This window comes from Artemia franciscana, chromosome 9 (assembly GCF_032884065.1).
Source record: "Artemia franciscana chromosome 9, ASM3288406v1, whole genome shotgun sequence".
Lineage (NCBI taxonomy): Eukaryota > Metazoa > Arthropoda > Branchiopoda > Anostraca > Artemiidae > Artemia > Artemia franciscana.
Genome location: NC_088871.1, coordinates 44,793,711 through 44,815,468, shown reverse-complemented (window position 1 = coordinate 44,815,468; position 21,758 = coordinate 44,793,711). Strand labels below are relative to the sequence as shown.

At 34.4% G+C, this 21,758-nt stretch overlaps 1 protein-coding gene across 1 annotated transcript in view; it reads left to right on the top strand.

The window, feature by feature from the left end:
- The first annotated feature begins 2,384 nt into the window (after positions 1–2,384).
- Positions 2,385–21,758, top strand: part of LOC136030836 (kynurenine formamidase-like) — a 53,052-nt gene continuing 33,678 nt past the window's right edge. Inside the window, exons 1-2 of the mRNA XM_065709883.1 lie at positions 2,385–2,559; positions 15,064–15,198. Coding sequence (XP_065565955.1) covers positions 2,385–2,559; positions 15,064–15,198 — 310 coding nt within the window. The remainder of the gene's footprint in view (positions 2,560–15,063; positions 15,199–21,758) is intronic.

Sequence of the window (21,758 nt, the reverse complement as noted above, 5' to 3'; positions counted from 1 at the left end):
TATTTAATTTCTGAATTTTTTGAATCAATGCATGTTTTGATTTTGGCTCTTTGCAGAGGAATCATTAAAACGAAATTTGTATATTTGTTGTTTTTTTTTGTTTTGGCTTCCTCATTGTTTTGATCGAATGATTTTGAGGAAAAAAGAGCGGGGGAGGAAGCCTAGTTGGCCTCCAATATTTTGGTTACTTAAAAAGGCAACTAGAACTTTAATTTTTTCCGAATGTTTTTATTAGTAAAAGATATACGTAACTTATAAATTAGCCTACGTAACTAACTTTTGTATTCTCATGTTCTTATTACATATATGAAGGGGTTCAACCCCTCGTTAGTACCTCACTCTGTACACTAAAGCTTAAATTTTGTCCCAATTCATTAAGAATGACCCCTGAATCACAAAAGTCGTAGAATAAATAGTTGAAATTGCTAAAAATACTTTAGCGTAAAGAGCGAGGTATTAGGAGGAGCTGAGCCCCTCACATGCGTAATAATTTCTGTTTGTCTTAAGTTTTAATGCTGCTCCTTACTTCCAGCTGAAAGAAGTTTTTCATATTTATTTTTTCTTTGTTTTTTTTTTACTTTTAATAATGCTAGAAAATCCTGCGCTCCCTTCATGGAAATTTTCTTCCCCCATGACAAATTCCGCGATGGAAAGGTCCCCCAACATATCCCCATCTTTTCAACCCTTCCCCCAACCAAAAACTCCCCCTGAAAACGTCTGTCTACTTCCCAATAGCCACTACAATATGTAAGCAGTAGTCAAAGTTTGTAACTTGTAGCCCCTTCCACGGGCACTGTGGGGGATTAAGTCGTCCCCAAAGACATAGCTATAAGGTCGTTCGACTACGCTGAATAAATGGCTATCTCAGAATTTTTATCCGTTGACTCTGGGAAAGCAATTAGCGTGGGAAGGGGCCAAGATGCCCTCTAATTTTTTGGTCACCTAAAAAGGGCACTAGAACTTTTCATTTCCGTTAGAATGAGACCTCTCGCAACATTCTAGGACCACTGGGTCGATACGATCACCCCTGGAAAAAAACCCAAAAAATAAACACGCATCTGTGATCTGTCTTCTGGCAAAAAATACAAAATTCCAAATTTTTGTAGATATGAGCTTGAAACTCCTACAAGAGGGTTCTCTGATACGCTGAATCTGATGGTGTGATTTTTGTTAAGATTCTATGACTTTTAGGGGGTGTTTCACCTTTTTTTTTAAAATAAGGCAAATTTTCCCAGGCTCGTAACTTTTGATGGGTAAGACTAAACTTGATGAAACGTATATATTTAAAATCAGCATTCGATGTAGCTATTGGTATCAAAATTCTATTTTTTAGAGTTTTGGTTACTATTGAGCCGGGTCGCTCCTTGCTACAGTTCGTTACCACGGATTGTTTGAAAATTTGTTTTGGGTTGTGGGGATATGAAAGTTTGCGATCACAATCAGTAAATCAGTTTAAGTAATCTTATTTTATCAGGGGGAGTAACTCTCAGAGGTGGCTTATCAATCTTGCAGTGTAAAAGCTAGGCAGCAAAACTTTCTACCGATTTACATGTACAATTCCAACTATGATTTGAAATTTATATTTCCAGTGCTGGCACGTTTGCATAAATTTGAAATTGTTCATGGCTCATGAGTAGTTGGTTCTTTTTCATATAATATCATACCCATATCATCTAAAAAGTTGCTGATTTTACGATTTAAATGGTCAACAGTTGAAAATCGTAATACACACTGGAATAAAATCCGTGTTTTTTACTCTTATAGTATTTTCCCCAAAGCTTTAAGCCAATTGATTCAAGAACAGAAAAGCGGTGATTTTAATAGTTTCCCCCTATATAATTCCTCAAATAATAGTTCCTCAAACAGTTTTTTTTCCAGATGATGAAACATATGATTTTTTAACTTATAAGGGCATACCCGTATTATCCATCTCGAGACAACATGAGGAAAAATTGTCGCCCATCGAAGCATTTACTTCATGGTCGTCAATGCACCACTGCCGATTATGGATTTGCAAAAAAAGGTTGGGGTAAGAGAGGGTGTTAAAACAGGGTGAGTTTTCGTAAAATGTACCTGGCAAGTGATGTATTGACGTTCTTGAATATTATCAGTAAAAACACGGATAAAATTTACGAGACGTTTGGGTTGGATTTGGGTCAGTATTTTTCCACTCCTTATCTGGTGATTGATTTAATTCTTAAGATCAGTGATGCAACTATAGGTCTGATCACCGACATGGATTAGCATTTATTTGTAGAGAGATCCATGCGAAGAGGGTATGTTTTCCACGGGGATTGTATCCTGGAAACCGATCCGACTTGACAACGCACCTGTGAAAAGTCGTATAGGGTTTTTTTGGATATGAATTCCCTTTATCCGTCGGCATGTCTCACTTCTCTTTGCCGTGTGAGGATTATAAATGGCTGGACAATCCCTCTGATCTAAATTCCCGAGACATTGATTGTGTTGAGGAGAATGAACCACAAGGAGGGTTTTTCGAAATTGATGGTAAAATACCAGTGGAACTTCATGCCTCGGCAAAGGACTTTGTTTTCCCGTGTATAAATTGACCAGTGGCTAAAGACTTATTTGGTCACTTTAATTTGTTTTTGGTAGAGGGTGGTGGTTTGCACTGGACACCTTCAAAACAAAAGCTTATTGCCGATCTTCATCAGAAACAGAATACTGACGTGCATCACGTTCTTTTGTGGTGGATGCTGGTCAACGGTTTCTATGTTACAAAAACTCATGGAGCCCCCCAAGTCAGCCAAAAGCCATATATGAAGACGGTTATTGACACCTTTGTCAGTAAACGATCGGAGGCAAAAACGAAGGTAAAAAAAGAGATCTTGAAGGTAATTTTAAATTTGATCTTCGGTAAAATGTGCGAGAGTGTGCGCAATAGAAGACGTTGTGACGTTGTGACCGAACCAAAAGGATGTGTCACTCCAATATAGTCCCCTTACATTGAAAAAAAAATGTATTTTAAATAAAAACATTGCCAGTGGCAGTGCCATTTTAGAAATTTCGAAAAGACTCCTATCGGTATTTTATTACAATGTATGTAAGCTCCAATGGCCAGGGGAGGGACAAGTTCTAGTTTATTATTGGGACAACGATTCACTGTTGTTAAAAGTTAAAACTGATAATTTATTAGACGATTTGGAAAATGGTGATTAATTAGCTCGCGAACGGATTCTATAATCTGGGACGAATCAATTTACCCGTAGCTAGTGAATTTTTTTATTTTTAAAATTGTTATTTTTAAAATTTGAGACGGGGGGCGACATGATATCCCAAGGAGTGCTTGCAGGTCCGAAGGTATACTGTGTGCAAACGCAAAATGAGGATATCAAAAAAGTCGGCAAGGAAGTGCCATTGCACTATTTAAGGGAATGTGTCTTCATAGAAACTGTGTAGAAGACAATTTGGTTTCAAAAGTGAAAGTCGTGGCGATTCTGTCTTTAAAATTTAAAAACTATACAGATCGAGACGAGAAAAGTTCCATGTCGACCATATTGGATAAAGTTTGTGTATGTGCAGGTGGTGTGAAGGTACTACCACATGGTCACTATCTTACTTAAGATCGAGACGAATGTGTAGAGTATACACGGCGTCTCGGTCTGGAGAAAGTTCAATAGGGTGCGGGAGGAGGGCTCCCTTTTTTCTATCCCAACAGTCTCCAGCTCAGCAATGTGTGTTTTCTAGTGTTTTTTTTCACATGTTTCTATTTTTCCATGTTTTTATTTATTTTATTCATTTACATTTACTTTTCAAGCTGAATAGAGTAAAAAGTGCTTAATATTATACTGTTGTTCTACCATAGTCGTGCCGCCGTGGCATCTTCCGGCCTCCGTTTTGGCCGCCCGCTCCTTGGGAGGAATCTTATCGTGTCCGGCCCTCCGTCTGGTCATTTCTAAAGTGTATTTTATGTCTGTAAATATATTCAAGCGCTTATTTTATATTTTTTTATTTGTAGTGCATTTTTTAAATATGTTAAAGAACTCATGTATTCTATTTTTGACTATTTAATCAAGTAATTGAGTTTAGTTTCGGTTAGTTATATTTTGACTTTGGATAAATTTATAATTTTGTATAAATTGGATAATTTTGTATAATTTGGATAAATATGTATAAATTTAAAACACCATTCAATTCATCTCTCTGTGGCCCTTCAATGTCTTGCAAAACAACACATTTAGCGAAATAATACAAAATCGTGATAAAATGTTCTTAGAAAATCCAAAAAATATCTATTATTGCTATAATGCGTGGCAAGAATTTTATCATAAAATTAAGAGCATTGCACCAGATATAAAATTCATACAAGGACTAGACGTTCTTAATATTATTGAACCCAACTCGTGGTTGATTATTGATGTTGTAGCTGAATCCATTGAAGAATGGTCTCAAGTTATGTTACAAATACTTGCAGTCATGTCTCATCATCAACAAATTTCCGTAACTTTTGTTCTCCATAATCTCTTTCATTAGAGCAAATTTTTGAGAACACTTGCTTTGAATTGTACTTAATATATCATCTATGGGGTTTTTCATGATTCAAGTTCTCTTATAACTTCAAACAAACGAATATACCCCGTTCTACCGAAATTTGTACTTTCGGCATACAATCAAACTTCTAATAAACCTTATGTTACATTCTATTAGATATCAATCAAAACACGCCTGAAGAGTTAAGTGTAGTCACATATATTGGTATCATGAAATTATTTTACATCTACCTGTAAATAGTGAAAAAGATCATTAGTCGTCATCATGACACTGAAGAAGCTACATGAAAATAGACATTAATTTTCCGTCCTATGTAATTTAAAGCCATGGCTTAGGAAACCTACACTCAAACACGGTATTGACAATGAACTCTTTAATCTCCTAGCTGAGCTTTGTTTAAATTTCACCAAAGGCAATGTTCAACTGCCAGAAGGTGTTAGGCAAGAGACAAAGCAACATCGTTCGTGTGTACGTGCCCGGCTTTCAAAAACAGGGGAAACGCTTTTGAAAGAAAACGGCTTGTTCAAGCGGTTGGTAGTTTCCTTTCATTGTTACTGCCGATAATCGCTGGACCTGTAAACACTATTCTCTAGAATTGGCTGAAACCTATTAATGTACGCCAATTGAACTCACTCTTTCACCAAAAGAGAACTTTGACGATAATCTTGATAAATTTATTAACAATGAAACAATTGTCGACGAAAAAATTAATTTTGCCTCAAAATGCCTCTCGACGTTTCGATAAGTGCAAACCCTACCGTGAAAGACCACAGAAATTAAATGTCATTAATCAAGCTCCAACTTGTGAAAGTTTCTTAAACTTTGAAAACGGCAAAACAAGGAGAAGATTTATCGAAAAGTTACATGAAGTGTTGTAGATTTAATGGCTCATTCGTATCGTGAACAAATTAAAGACTCTTAACTTATCTCACTGAAACTGAGGATGTGCGAATTGAAGACCAAATGAATGAAGTCTGAAACCATGGCGAGAGTTACGATTTAATTGATTTTGTATAAGATTTGATTGCAATTCGTTAACAACTTGAGTCATTCGATAGTCATTTGTATATAATTTTAGTCATCAGGTTTTCTAAAATATCTTATTGGGAATAACGATTTTAAATCGTTAAATCGTTTTAAAATGATTTAGGGAATTTTGAGAAATATCAAAAGATATATGGTTTTTGTATGCCAAGTGGGCGTGACGATTTAAAGGGTATTAAACGAACGCGTCATTCCCCCACTTTTAGTATATTAAAGGATAGCGGACACCTAAAACCACGTTTACGTACAAAATGGCTCAAGTTTTGAAACGAGAATTTGAGGATTTTAGTGAGGCGGGGAGTTTAAGCTCCCCCACCACACTTTCCAAAGTTTCTGTAGTTGAAATAAGCTGGCAAAAGAGTATTTACAAAATGATCCCAGCTACACTCTCTGTCGAAATCATTGAATTCGCGGTAATCATTATGGAAAAACTAAAGCCTTTTTCCCCTTGAATATATTACAAGCAGATCTTTTGACTCTAAATGAGATTCAAAGGCTTCATAATCGACCGTTCAAGTATAGTTTGCTTGCAATCAGTGCTTTTAGTCGCTACGCATGTCTTTCCATTGCGTTCATAGAGAAGTTCTGAATTTGCTACAACCCTTGAATATATCTTTGAACAAGATTCTTATAGAGAAAATCAAGCAGATCAGTAGAGTGAATTAGTTAATCCAGATGTAAAAAAAGGTTTTATTGAAATATAAAACGCTACTCTATCATAGTCTTAGCCCTATGAAGGTGGCATAGGCTGAACAGTTGATAAGAACCATTCGACTTCTAACTTCAAGATATTGTACATTGAAAAATACTGCTGCTTTTATCGATCCTTGTCCAACGTTAGCCTTCCTGAAGTTCATGACAGTAACAATACACTTGACATTTTTCTTAAACAATATTTCAATGAAAAGGTTGCGAAGAAAAATTTAATGTCGGTGGTACAGTTCCAATCAATCGAACTGATATGAAAGATGAAGGGATTCTTGGTAGTTTCTATGATTATGAATTACAAAAATATTAAAAATGATCGTATAAATTAAATTGAAAAGATAATAAAGAGTCGAACTCTCAAGGGAAAGAGACAATTGTTTTTTCTCTGGCTAGGATACATCTCTGATTTTGATTCTTAGATTACCGCTAAATACGATCACAATGTCTAATGATTTTTATGTGACATTCATATCTTATGTCTCTGACCTTCTCTATGACAGTTTGAATTAGACAAGCGATTTTTGGAAAAAATTCTCTCCACCCATCACATTTGAGGGAAGGTATGAAGTTACCTTTGTTGATTTTATTCTTAAAAATACATATGATATCCTTAGAAAAGTCGTACAGATGAGATTAAATTAAGACTCTTTGACTTCTCTGACGTGAGTTTGGTGGCAAATTTTGACTCTGGTGATTACCCCTATGCGACCATACTCTGTGAGCTACAACAATATGCAAGAGCAGTGTCGAATAATCAACAAAAAAATTGCGAGTCAAAAAAGTGTGGTTTTACATTCAAATATTCAACAGAACTGAGGAGAATCTATATTAACAATCCATTTGAGAATTTTCCTCAATGAGGATTTACGTGAGGTTCTCGGTTTAAAAGATCTTATAATTAAAACAACAAATTAGAGTGGCAAGGATCATGTTACCTATTTAGACTATGCACCTGGCTTTTCATCGGACAATTGGGTTTTTCTTTATGCACCCTTTTTGAAACATCGAGAGTTGGTAGTACCAATGTCCCCCTTCTACGTTTTTTAGAACAAAAAACTAGTCGCAAATACATTCACCACTACAATATAAAGCATCTTCAATGCATTCATGTCAACACTTAAGAAGTAGATTGGGCGTCCCTCAAGCAATAACAAAAGATTTGGCCGTAATTAAATGTCAGTTTTGACCCATTCATTAACGTAATGGCTAATAAAAAAAAATGAAATTTGTCTGTGCTGATATTAATTGCTATGTTGCTACTCCTAGACCGCGACAGTTGGATTATGGAATGGAACATTACAGAGGTCTTTCATCAAAGTCCTGTTACGGTTTCGGCAATTGTTTTGCTAAGTTGTTTTACTCTGCATTAACCCTGGCAAAAAATCTATTGCACCAGTTGCCACGGATTTTGCGTCTTCTACATTACATTATTGGGCCTCTGGGTTTTTTTAAAGATAATGTTTGGCAAAGTCTCAGGTCCAGCGCATGATCCCTCGGCGATTGACTATCGTCTTAACAAAATGGAAAAAATTACAAAGGGCAAGAAATGCCTTAACACTCATCAGTGTTAAGTCAGGCCAGAAGCGAAAATCATTGTTCTTGTCAAAGGAGAAACCAAAAGTAAAAATTGTTTGATCAAAGAAGGATTTCTTTTCCTAGAAATGGCATTTCTACAACATCAAGGATATCATCCTTAACTCATCTCTAAATCTTTTTAAACGTGGCTACTATGAACAATTCTATCCGGGACAGTCGATCTCTGAAAACTTATATTTTCAAATTTATTCCAGTGATTTTTATTTCATAGATTTGACCTCCACATTTATAGATTTACATGTGATTGTCGAAAAATCTAACAATGAAAAAACAAGTGCGTCTGAAGGGGTATTCTATGTAAACTGTGTACTGCAAAATTTGTTAAGACAAATCAGTGTCTACATAAATGTAACGTTGGTTACAACAAGCAATAACCTTTCAAATTATTCAAGTTATATACAATTCATGTTGATGACTCCAATTTCCTATAAGCATTTGAGATGTATGGCCATTGGATATGAATATAAAACGGACACTGACGCTAGCAATGCACTTAAAGATGCGACAACTAAAGATTTATGCTTGGATGGGAAAATAAATTATTATACTCACTAAATCAATTTGAAACCTATTGGAGAATTACCCCTCAGGGCTGTGTTCTATTAGACTTGCACCATGGACACAAATCAAATACACAATGTGTTCAATTTGGATAGTCAAAATACAAATGCTATTGCATATCCCCAGATATCCTGGGCCTTAGTTAAAGTGTTAACAATACCCTTATCATTGTTAATAGTAGCCCATCAACTCTAAAGACGGGGCATTGGCTATGCGTCTTTCCAACAGCGTAGAGTATTGAATTTGTTGATCCTATTTTTCTACCGTATACGTTCTATGTGCCTCACATTAAAAACTTTCTTGAGCAAAGTGAAGGATCTATTATTCTAAATCAAATGCTTGTACAAGATTTATCAATCAAAAACGGTGGTTTTTAAGCACAATTATATTTTATTTTTTTATGTCATGGATGTACTTACAGTGAATTTATATTTACATTGAATTTCGTAGCATTTATAGCGACAATCCTCGAGTGAACGACTTTCCAGTTGAAAATATTATTTCCTACCTGTATAATATAATTTTTAGTGCCCTAAAAGTAAAGTGCTTTAAAAATGTTTGTAAATTTGTTTATTAATAAAACTTGTATGTACAAAAAACTCCGTGTCCTTTAGATTTCTTCCCCTACGTATAGGTAATCGCCAGAAACGATAAGTGGTGAAAGCTTGTCAGAATTCAAAGTATATTAATCTTGGCATGAAAAGTCAGGGTCACGTCATCTACAGTATTATGTAACTTCATTTTTATTAAATCTTTTCGTAAAGTCAATAATACTATTTTTATTCACACTATATAAAATTTACGTGTTTAAATTTGGTTATTTGAAGCAATGTCACATAAAAAATTCTCATATGAAGAAGCACTTTCTTTAACAGCCAAACAAACGTCTGTAGGTTTATCATCATAGTAGCCAGTATCTTCATAGCGTTACGTAAAAAACACTCTTTTATTATTCCAGCAATTGAAGTGTAGACCAGGTTCTTGTTCCCAAAACAATTTAAAACCACGACGATACCAGCCTCTTAAAATAAAATGAAATCTCATGTAGGATTTTTTTGTAATCATACCAGGGTAATTTTGTTTTCATTGATCACATTTATCATAGTAGCACTTGCAGCATAGGACCCTCTAGTATGAGAGTCGCAAATCTCTTCAAGACAGAAATTACAGTCTTAATCTGTACTGCATATCCTCTGTGCAATTTACACAGTTTGCATTATCTAAACTTTTCATTATAGTCATGAACAAAAGTACAATTCTCACAGGACTACCAGGTGACCAATGTATGCAAACATAAAGGACATTTGTAAAAGATTTTTCAATGTTGACTGTCTCACTTCCAAAACAAAACTGACTTGGGAAAATGAATGTTCTTTTCTATCTCTAGTCACTTATGCTGATTGCTTATTGGTTCACTAGAGACATGGGAGGAGTAACTGAAATTCTGGGTAATCTTCAAACAGATATGCCATATTATTTTTTTTGTTTCAATTATTACGTTTATAAAATCAGTTAAATGCCTTGTTGTCACGACACATAAGTCTCAGACAATAATCCAAAGATCGAGACTCATTTTTCATTATGTTGTCAATCATTCTTTTAGTGAAGATTCTTTTCTGCTTTGATAATCTTTGGAAATTATCATCTACAGTTCCCATTTTTCCAAAGTAACAAGATTTCCTATAATTTCCTCTCTGTCCACTTTATTCGTTTTTAATCATGACACTCTCACCACAAATTACAGACAAACAATAGATCTTGCTAGTGACAAACTTCTCCTTTTTATTGATTAATTCATGGTTTAATGGATGTTTACATGGGTAAACTATCATTGGTGCTAGTAACATTATTTTCTCCAATTCACTTTTACTTTCCTTGCAGATAATATCTGCTAGTGCCCATTTTATTTTGTTTGCGATTTCTCTGTCTATTACCACATTATTTTTACATAGGTAACAGTCTTGGCATCTATACAAGATATGTTGCATGACGCTGTGGGGTACATTTGTCTTATTTTTACCTTTCGTTGAATGGTAATAGTAGGAGGATGGTGATAAGATCTGTCCACGGTTAACGTTTTACCATTCGCAAGAAGTTGACTTTCTTCATCAAGTAAAAGTTTTACGTTTACGTTCTCTTTCAATACTGACTTCTCTGAAGATACTGCTTTCGCATATCCACCTCTATAATACTTGAATTTTCTCGGTACTCTAACGAAATTTTACTCCTTACCATCAAGACAACGCACGTATATTATCCAATAGTGTTACCATTAGCACTTGTTTCATAATGAAAATATTTCTTTTTCTCAGCATTCAATGCTACTACAATGCTATCATGAACACACGCCTTCTTGGAATATTTTATCCTCAGTTAAGAAAAAAACAAGATGTTTATCTTTCTGATACAGAAATAATACTGAAGCGGAGTCACGCAAGATTGCGTTACCCCCCTCCCCTATGACATAACATGCACGTGCGTCTCGAAGAAGTTTAATAGGACCTGTGTCTTGAGGGAATTGCTGTTAACCTGAAATCATTAAGGACGAAAAGAGTAGCGGCTACGGGTCTTGTCGAAAGCAGTGAGGGGATACTACTACTTGCAGTAAAAAACTAGATTTTTCAATTTAATTTCTGAACATTTTTCAACTAATGCTGTTTAAACTTTGGCTCACCGTACATGAAAAATTAAAACAAAATTTGCATATTAATTTTGACAGATCTATTCTGTATATGAAGGGTTGTCCCCTTCTCAATACGTTGCTGTTTAAGCTAAAGTTACTTTGTAAAAATAGCTTCCTATTATAATTACACTGTTTCAGTTTTAGCAGACAGTCCAACTTCAGAGTAAAGAGTAATGTATTGAGGAGGAAGCAACCCTTAATATATTGGATAATTTCCGTTAGTTTTTCAAATAATGCCGGTAAATCTGACTTATCCTCTATGAAATATACCCCTCCTCCTCCTGTAAACCTCCCCCGTCGAAAATTCATCCAACATAAAGTGCACCCTCTCCCCGTTAAATTGTCTCCTGAGAGTTCCATCCTTACTGAGAATCCCCCTGCCTGTAAAATTGCTTACGGACGATTCAGCCTGAAAAATTCTCCTTAGCATTTTTTCATTTGAATCAGACTTTAATCTCAAATCGGTTTCTCGATCTCTCCAGAAATGCCCCCTTCCGTGGAAATCAGAAAATGGAAATCCCAAAAAATGGAACACGTCGAAAAAGCCCGTGGATAATTCCCCCAGATCATCTTCAAATGAAAAATTTGACAAAGAAAATGTAAGACATTTAAAAAGAATTTCGTATAGTAATTCTGTCAAATCCCCCAGTGTAACCTATCCTCTGGAATATTCACCCCCAGAAATTTCCTTCCCAGCAGAATCTCCCCATAAATATCCACCCCAAGTGCAACCCCACGCCCCCCAAAAAAAAGTGTCTGCCTATGGCCCAATAAAAAATACTATACGTAAACAATGGGATAATTTCATTACTTAGAGACCTCTCCCCACGGAATGTGAGGGTTCATTTTACACCTAAAGACATAATTATTTGGTTTTCAACTGTAGTGAACAAAATGGCTATCTCAGAATTTTGATCAAAATTTTTTTAGTAAAAATGGACCTGGGAAGGGGGCCCAGTTGTCCTCCAATCTTTTTGGTCACTTAAAATAATGCATTAGAACTTTTAATTTCCGTTCGAATGACCCCCTTCCCAAAATCCTCTGACCACTGGGTTTATACGATCACCCTTGGGAAAAAACAAATAAAAACGCATCAGTGAATTTTTCTGGTGAAAAATACGAAATTCCACATTTTTGCACACACGAGTTTGAAGCCTTTATTTTTTGTAAGTGATTTTTCTTCTGGCAAAAAATACAGAATTCCATATTTTACCAGATAGGAGCTTGAAGGCTTTATACAAGGATTTTCTGATACGCTGAATCTGATGATGTGATTTTCATTAAGATTTTATGACTTTTAAGGGATGTTTTCTCTTTTTTTCAAAATTTTCACAGGCTCGTAACCTTTGATGGGTAAATCTAAACTTAATGAAACTTATATATTTGAAATTAGCAAAGAAATTCACTTCTTCTGATAAATCTATTTATATTAAAATTTTGTTTTTTAAAGTTTTGGTTACTATTCAGCCAGGTCACTCCTTACTTATAGTTCGTTACGACGAACTATTTGAAAAGAATAAGGACTTAGTGTCTGGCTATTACTTTACAAGCGTTTTATATCCAGTTGAAGATGCAATCTTTCATAAAAGACACTCAAATACTTATGGGCGATGCTGTTTCAACAAGGTTCTTGTTGAGTACGGCCCCTGGACATAGGGTCGAAATATTCATTAAAATTAGAATTTCCACTGAATGCGAAAAGAATTCCCTATTGTTCTTCTTGTTTTTGACGTTTAGGTTTTGTAACGCTTACAATGAGCACACTACTACAATGCAGTTGTGCTCTCAATGAAGGTTTTCTGTAATATTGTATAGCCAAGGCCAATGTTTTAGCTAGTAACGGGCCCATTTATAACCAAACTTCACTCAAATTTTAAGATAGCTAGAGCTGGCTCCGAAATTTACTTCTCTGACCTTCCATTGAATTTATCTAAGACCAGCCAATCAGAGAGCTTCATTATCAGTCCTTAGCTGTATGGAAAAATTTTTAGGTGTTTAACCATATGGTGAAAATTTTCTATATTAGACTTTCTGAAATAGCCGATCAAACCGATCTTACAATAAAAGGGGACAATAACAGTTTGACATTAGCAAAATCTCAGCATTATCTAATCTAATGAAATGTAGTTATTAGAGACTGTTATTGCCAAGTTTTTTCAACTGAAAGTAAGGAACAACATTAAAACTGAAAACGAAAAGAAATTATTACGTTTATGAGGGGGATTACTCCCCCAAAACATCTCTCCCTTTACGCTAAAGTGTTTCAATACTTTTTAAAAAAGCTTCTTATTGTTCTAATTTAACAGTCAATCAATTCAATCAATTTATTCAACCAATAAATTTACAACAAAAACACTTCAGAAACACGCACCCCTGATCGTTTTTCAGGCCAAAAAATACAAAATTCCACGTGCTTTCAGATATCTGCTTCAAACCTACAGTAGGGTTCTCTCACATGCTGAATCTAATGGTGCGATTTTCATTAAGGTTTTATGACTTTTAGATGGTGTTTCTAATTTTTTTTTAAATTAGGCGAATTTTCCCAAGCTCGTAGCCTTTGATGGGTCAGATTAAACATAATGAAGCTCATATATTTGAAATCAGCATAAAACTACAGTTTTTTGATATATCTGTTGGTATCAAAATTCTTTTTTTTTATTTTGGTTACTAGTGAGCCTGATTATCTTTATAGTTCTTTACAACGAACTGTTTGACTATTAGTCACTTTTTAAGACGTTCCACTTTCAGGCAAACCGACATATTTTTCAATTTTTTTTAAATTTTGGGTATCTGTGACCCAAGAAATTGCAGGTGTAAATGTGAAGTCAACTGAAAAATGTTTTCTAGACCTGATTTTATTTGGCCGGTACCCCCAACTTCGATTGTTTTTGGTTCACAAGGGGTCACTTGGTCCAGCCACTTAAGAGCGTAGGTCTAAAGTCGTTTGGAGAAAAGAGTCTTTGGTTCTGTTTTAGCCTTTTCGGGGGAACCAATATTTTAATTCTGTTTTTCTAATGCATTGGTTTCTCGACTTAAAAACCAAATGGTTTACGCTTTATGCTAATTAGAAAATAGTTGAGTATTGCAGTCTTCATGGGTTTAGAATTTAAGCATACAAGCTTCTATCTAACCATTGGCCCTTTTTGGGGCCCGTTTGTGGATGAACTATTCCTAAAACTAATGTTGTTTTAGTATATCAGCATCCCCTTACAGAAGAGGCGTACAGTTTTAAGTTTTTAGTTGTTCAAATTTTTTTTTGCTATTTTTTGGTCCTTTATTAGGCCCAGTGTTCGTAGGAACATTATTTTCATTTTCATATTGTATATATACAAAAGGAAAAGAAATTTGTATTTTTCTATTACCTTAGCCCAAATGCTTAGGATTTAGTTTTAAGGCCAACTTCAATTTTTTCTTCCTTAATTTGACCCTATGGGGTCCTTGCCCCAAACAGCTTATTTTGCACATTAATTTCTTCTCGGCCTAAGAGCTTGACTGTATTTTTCAAACTGTTCAGAGCCAAATATTTTTACCTTCCTCCCCTCACAAAATTTGTCATTTTACTGGCTGAGAAAGCAATTCTTGAAGGTTTTGAACCTATCAAACACCCAAGATCAAACACACGCCCTTTTTTTATTATACATTATCTGTGAATCTAAAATCTATGCGTAAACAATTAACAATTTAAATTATTTTGGGTCCTTCCTTAGGGGTTTGGTAGTCGTATCATCCCTGGAGGTGCGTTTATTGGACCTTCTGACTTTTCCCAACAAAGTGGTTATCTCAAAACTATTGTCAAATGTCTTGGTGGATTAGAAGCGGCTGATCCTGAAAACGACATGGAGGGGAGGGCAGGGGCTGACTGCCATCCAACCGACTCTTTAAAAGGGAAGTAGAAGTTCCAGTGTATGAAACTTCAGGCTTAAATTTTAAAATTTTATCATGCTTTCATTTTATTCTAGATGCTCCAGTTTGTGTCTACATCCATGGTGGGTATTGGCAAGATTTAAGCAAAAATATATCTGCATACCCAGTTCAACCCCTATATGATGCAAAGTGTGTCACTGTAATACTTGGGTATGACTTAGCCCCGAAAGGTATTCTTTTTCATACTAGTATAGGATTGATATAGTCTATTTTTTCAGTGTTTGAAAAAGCTTCTTATTCCAATACAATGGTTTTTGTATATTAGCATTTGTTTTTTTGGAATGGTACACAAAGCCAAACTTTAGCAAAAAATGAACGGGGAGGAGGAGGGGACAGTCTTCGTAACATACGGAATATTTTTATGTTCTCTTTAGGTTTTAATGTTGCTCCTTACCTTCAGCTGAAAGAACTTTCTTTTGTTTTTCAAATCATTAGAGTGCCTAACCAAGATATAAAGTTCAGAACTGACCGCATGCCCCTTCCCCCTCAATTTCTGGCTTTAAATTGTGCGCATCAATAATTCTAATTAATTTGTAGCACCCCACCTTTTCAGTTTTTCTGATCAAAAATAAAAATGTTAGACTATTACTAAAATTTTAGACAAAATTTTCAATGTCCAGTTAATCTTTTGACGAATGCTAGTTTTGTTGAATAAGTCCTTAAGCTAATGATGCTGTTACTGCAGAATTTCGGGTGGACAGAAAGGGGTATTATTCATATGGATGGCGATTGCGGGTGTCTTTTGATCTTCTTCACAGCTAAAGCCATTACAACCTTTACAATAAGGTTCTCTGATGCTTGAATACGTTATGTACACATATTTAAATACATTAAAACATTGTATATAAATAGGAAAAGAGAAATATTACTATTTTAAATCGCTGAAGCTAAATCTCTTGGTAGCTCTCCCAACCCTCAAGAAACTTCCTGAATGGTCATGGTGCTCCGCCCTCCCTTTTCCACCTCTTATCCTGGAGGCATGTGAATGTTACATTTTATGCTATATGGAAAAAGTTAGTCGCAATTTGAAGTTTAATATTACTCCCCCCACTAGCACCAATAATAAGGGTGTTGACCAAAAATATTCCTGGGGATTGAGAGGGATTAGAAATAATTTTCTATCGATTACAAATTTCCATCAATGATAATACACTCTCTGGGGCATCTCTTCCTCCCCGCCTACATTGTTCAGCCTTCATAATACATCTAGTACTTACACATCACTGTGTATAATTTTATGAAATATAAAATTACTTTAGTTAGTCAGTTTACTTATGAAAAAAAAAATCAGTTTAGTTTATGAAGCTTTAAAATAAATGTCATAAACATTTTTCTGCGACAAGAAGGGAGTTATCACCCCACACCATCCTTATTCAAGCTTAGCCTAAATGAAGATGGGAAAATAATTTCTAATTCCTCCATGTTCTTTCTATATTTACATGAAGGTTCATGGAGAGATAGACATGGGCTTTAAAATATATATGATGCTCAATTAAATGAATGAATTCAGTGAAATCAAGCATTAAGTTAATTGAGGAACTTTGGTTTTATACGATCATCCCTGGGGGGTGATCGTGTGAAACGCCAAATAAACACACATCTTTGATGTTTACTCTGGGGGAAACCTTTTTTATTTTCCGGATTATAGGAATAGAAGTCCGAAGAGTCCACAGTTGGGCTTTCTATATACAGAATCTAATGGTGTGGTTTTCATTAAAGTTGTGTCTTTTTTTGGTGTTGGGTGACCCCTGTTTCATGTAAATTTTCCCAGGCTGTAAGCTTTGGATTGGTAACATTAAACATAATTGAAACTTTTTCAAATAAACACAAAAGTAAAATTTTTTTGATGCAATAGTCGTTATCAAAATTTGTTTCTTAGAGTTTTGGCTACAATTGTGCAGAGTTGCTCCTAACTTTGATTTAGCGACCATGAACTGTTCGAAAATGAAAATTTTACCCCAATTTTAGGTAGGAGCTTCAAACCTCCGTCTAAGGTTCACTAACATTATGACTTTGAATCTGTTACTTTTATCAAGATTACACTCTTTTTTGGAGATGACAGCTCTTTAATGCGTTTCAAGCATGTTGAGTTTGAAGGTTCAGTTCCTACCTGGATAGAATCCTAGAATTTCTCCTGGGTCTCTTGTTTTGCGCAATTTTTATACCCAACTCTAGGGTACCCTGTAATGTCTTCTGAAACTTTTTCAATAGGTAAAACAAACACGTGCAAAAGAGAATGACAGAAAGAAGCTTTTGTTCTCAGACCTCTACGATTTTGAACATACTTACTAAATTACGTCCCGGCCATTCTCATGGGACGTTTTTGGGCCACAATTGCTTCCAGAATGTGCAAAAGGATGAAGTATACCGCCTTATCTGGTAGTTTGTGATAACCTAACTATGAGATATTGAGCTTGTTGAACACATTTGTCGACATTTCCCCTATGCTACTTTTACTTTTCAAACAACTACGCATATTTATAATTGTATGCATATGTGTCTTTCTGGAGATAACAAATTTTGAAGCGACAAATCCATTTTCTTACCAAAGCCCTGGAGAGGATTTCTTTTGCGTAATTCTGCGTCCATTTATTTTCTCACAGGAAAGATATCTCTCATAAACGAGAGAAAATCCAGTTTCAGGAATAAAAACAATTAGAAAGTAAGGACTAAGAAAAATGAAAAACTTGCATATCTGTGTTCTTTTTTGGTGTGTTTTTTTTTTAAGCCGCAGTGAAAGAAAAAACACAGAAAATATAATAACAACAACCGTAACAAAATATTATCAAACGAAAATTTTTTATGTGCAATAAAGTTAGGTTAAAAAATTCATTTTAGGACAATATTTGTTTTTAATTTTCATCTAGCTCATACTTGGCTAACTAAATAATCGTAACTAATGATCACGTTGCTGAAAAACATTGAAAATATAGAAATCACTTTAAAAACCGATTAAATTATTGATATTAGCATATTCCCAAAGATATGAGCCGATTTTCTCTGAATTTATTTTAATTCTTTTGTAACTATTGCAAAAAATTACATGCCAAATAGCACATCCATCTACAATATAATATTGAATAACCACATGGTAAATGATCTTTAAGACAGATACCAAGAATAAATTTCAAAGCCGTCCAATTAATCAAAGGTGGTACTAATTACAAGACCTCTAGAACAAATATTATTAGTATTGCCTCTATTTATTTAAGCACGCACATATCCTATTACTTTAAGCACACACATATCTCATTACTTTAAGCAAAAAAATATCCTATTATTTTAAGAACATTCATGTCCCAATGTGCTATTGGAGTTGCAAGTCGTATCGAGCTAAATATTTTTGTGAGAGTCTTAACTTTTTCTGGGAACAATATATGTATATTTTCTCGGTAAAAGCATTCAATTGAAACAAGCACGGAAATAAACATATGGCGTTATGACAACTTCCGGGCAATAAGAAAACTCTTGGAAACGCATGCCACCTATTATTTCTCTCTGAAACAATGCCACTGACACAAGCTGTAAGGTATCCCAGACAAATAATTTCATATAAAAAAATGATCGATCAAAATATTATTATTAGATGAAGTGAGCTTAATCTAACACGATGTATAATAAAAGGAATTTTAATAAAGACTCCAATATACATAAGATTTGTGATCTGTATATTTTCGTTCTATATTTAGCGGATGGGGACTGTTTATTATGCAGTTTCGGTTTATGAAATGACATTTAAAGTCCCCTTTAGTTACCGAATTGTATGTATATCTTTTATAGTTTCAAAATCCCTCCTCCCTACTAGCTATTCTTGAGTTATTGAATTCAAGAGGTTGATTTTTTGAACCTGAATCTTCAGGGACGGTAAAGAGAAATTTCAAACCTAATAAAGAGCATTTACTGAGTTTTATGTGTTTGTACATTATATGTAATCATTAGAGTTTTAAAAACACTTCTCCGTACTATCTGTTCTCAAACTTTTGAATTCAGTCCATAGACTATTTTTTAACCCAAACCTTAAGATAATTATTAACAGAATATTATTATCAGTACAGCAGGTTAAATCTCCCCTTAAAATATTTTCTGGCTGTGAATGAGAATTGACTATACACATTATCGTTATGATCATAACGGTTTTATATCCTTTGGAGGAAAAGGGAGGGGCCAAATTTTTAAGGGGCGGGGTTGAGTAACTTTCTTTTAGAACATAATTTTTTTGAACTTGAGATTTTCATGCGGCTGTCCCTATGGTACTCTATGGCTGGATGTCGACAGTAGATGGTTTATTCTATGCTTTAAATAATATTAATTATGCACTGGAAGGATAAACAGTTTATCATTTAAAAAAGTGAAGATGAAACATTCGAAGAAAGTTTGGGCACATGATAAAGTTATTGTTGCATTGAATGCTGACGAAGACCAATATCTGAACTACAAAACAAGTAATTGTTGGAATATTATAGGAAATGTATGCGTGCATTGTCATCACCATGAGAGATTAAATTTCTTTGGAGCATCGAAATGATTCTGCGCTTATGAGGTTGGATTTGCGACAGTAGCATTTCCAGTGAAGTTTGTGCTCAAAGATGATGCAAGTCTGAAACTAATAATTGACGATGATGGTCATTTCCTTGCTAATGATTTTGGTACCACGCTACCTGTTGACAGATCCTATTCCCACGTTTCTGCTATTAGAATTCAAATGAGAGTTAAGGAGAAAAGAAAGACCTACAGCTGCACCAATATCATAGTGTATATCTTGCCTATGTGCAAGAACTGTATTGTATGTAAAAATAATGTGGTAAGACAGCAAAATCGAAAGCAAAATAAAAAGGGTATTGACAGACAACATATAAACGGGGCTATAAAGAGGAATTGATAGAAAAACCAAGCATCTACAAACACAACAACTATAACCGATGGTTTACCAAAGGATGCAGCCAATGAGCCCAATAATTCATATTATGGTTTTTGTGATTTACTTTTAGTTGAATCCATGTTAAAACTCATGTATGATTAAAAAAATTGAATAAATGAGATGTCAAGAGAAAATATAATGAAGTATTTTATGGTATGAATTTAAAGCATTCATTTTTTTATGATGATATTCTACATACCAGTATTTTAATAAAAATATTTCCTGCATTACTTTTTTTGTCTCCATTAATTTTAGGGTACGCTAGCAAATCGAGCGTTCACAGTGTTTACAAAAAAGCCAGAGATGTAAGAAAAGTAAGCTAAAAGACATTTGACTACAATAAACTTAGGTAGTTGATACATTTCGAATGTTTTGGTTGCTGGCTGAGTACAAAAAAAAAATGTTCTGAGTTTTATCTAAAGAAGAGATTAAATTTCAAATTACGTTCTGTATGGGAAATTTGACGGGTAACATTGTGTGATCATTGGTGAACATAATTTTTGCTGGGATTTATTTCTGTTCGCCTGTATCAGTGGTACTCTGTGGCTGATGACAATACCTAGTTTATCGTATGTCTTAAATCAGTATTTTTTGCACATTAGAAGGATTAATGATTGGAGTATATAAAACTGATTTTATCGGCTTGAAATTATCATCTTGTGGTGTTACATTTGAATGGGCTCTTTTGATGAGAACATGAAGAAATTGACTATTATTACTGGAAAGTGAACTATAATATGATTGACTATAATAAAAGCTTGCTGAGTACTATATTACGATATTTTAACCGACTGAGATCTTTTGACCAATTGTTTACACCTTATAATTAAAATGGTAAAGAACTGAGTATTGTTAAGGAAAAAGTCAGGGAACTAGCTGATTTTGTCGTACTCAAAACTGCTTTAATTGAATTTTTATTCCAGTTAGTGGCTAAGAAACTTTGGAATTACCAACTAGTTTAGATTATTATCAGTGCTTTCACTAAACTTTGTGGTACTCAGCCAGCTGCTATAACAATCGGAATTCATCAGTTAGCAGAGTTTGTTGTCCTCAAAAGTGCTTTTATTAAATGTTTGATACTTGGCCAGCTAGCAAAAGACATGGAATTTATAAGTTAGCTTAGTTTTCTGTACTCAAAAAAGCTTTTACTAATATTCTTATATTCAATCAGTGACTAAGACACTTGAGAGTTAGAAACTAGTAGTGTTTATTGTACTCAAAAGTGTTTTCATTAATTTTATGTGGTACTCATTCATTAACTAAAACACTGATTTTGTTATACTCAAAAGTGCTTTCATTAATTTTTTTTCACTCAGTCAGTAACTAAAGCACTCGGAATTTACCAACCAGCTGAGTTTGTTGTAATAAAGCATAAGGAATTTAACAACTAGCTTAGTTTTTTTTGTGCTCAAAATTGCTTTTAGTAAATTTTTGATAACCAGTTAGCTATTAAAACACTCGAATTCATCGACTAGTTGAGTTTGTTGTACTCAAAAGCACTTTCATGAGTCTGTTGTACTCTAAAGTTCCATAATTATTTTTGAAAAATCCTGTTCATATATCTCTAACCATTAAAAAACATCTGTTTAATTTCGGTATTCCTCAATCCAGCTCTAATGAAAATCAAAGACCAAATTAATATGATAAAAGTATTTATTACAAATATAAAGGCATAACATTCTTATAAGTGCCATCAGTGACAAGATTCGGCTTAAATTGATATATGGGTATTCTTCAAGAATGAGGCTGAATTCTTGTATATCAAATTCCTTTTATACGAATATTCTCTTTCATTTCTCAAGGAAAGTGAAA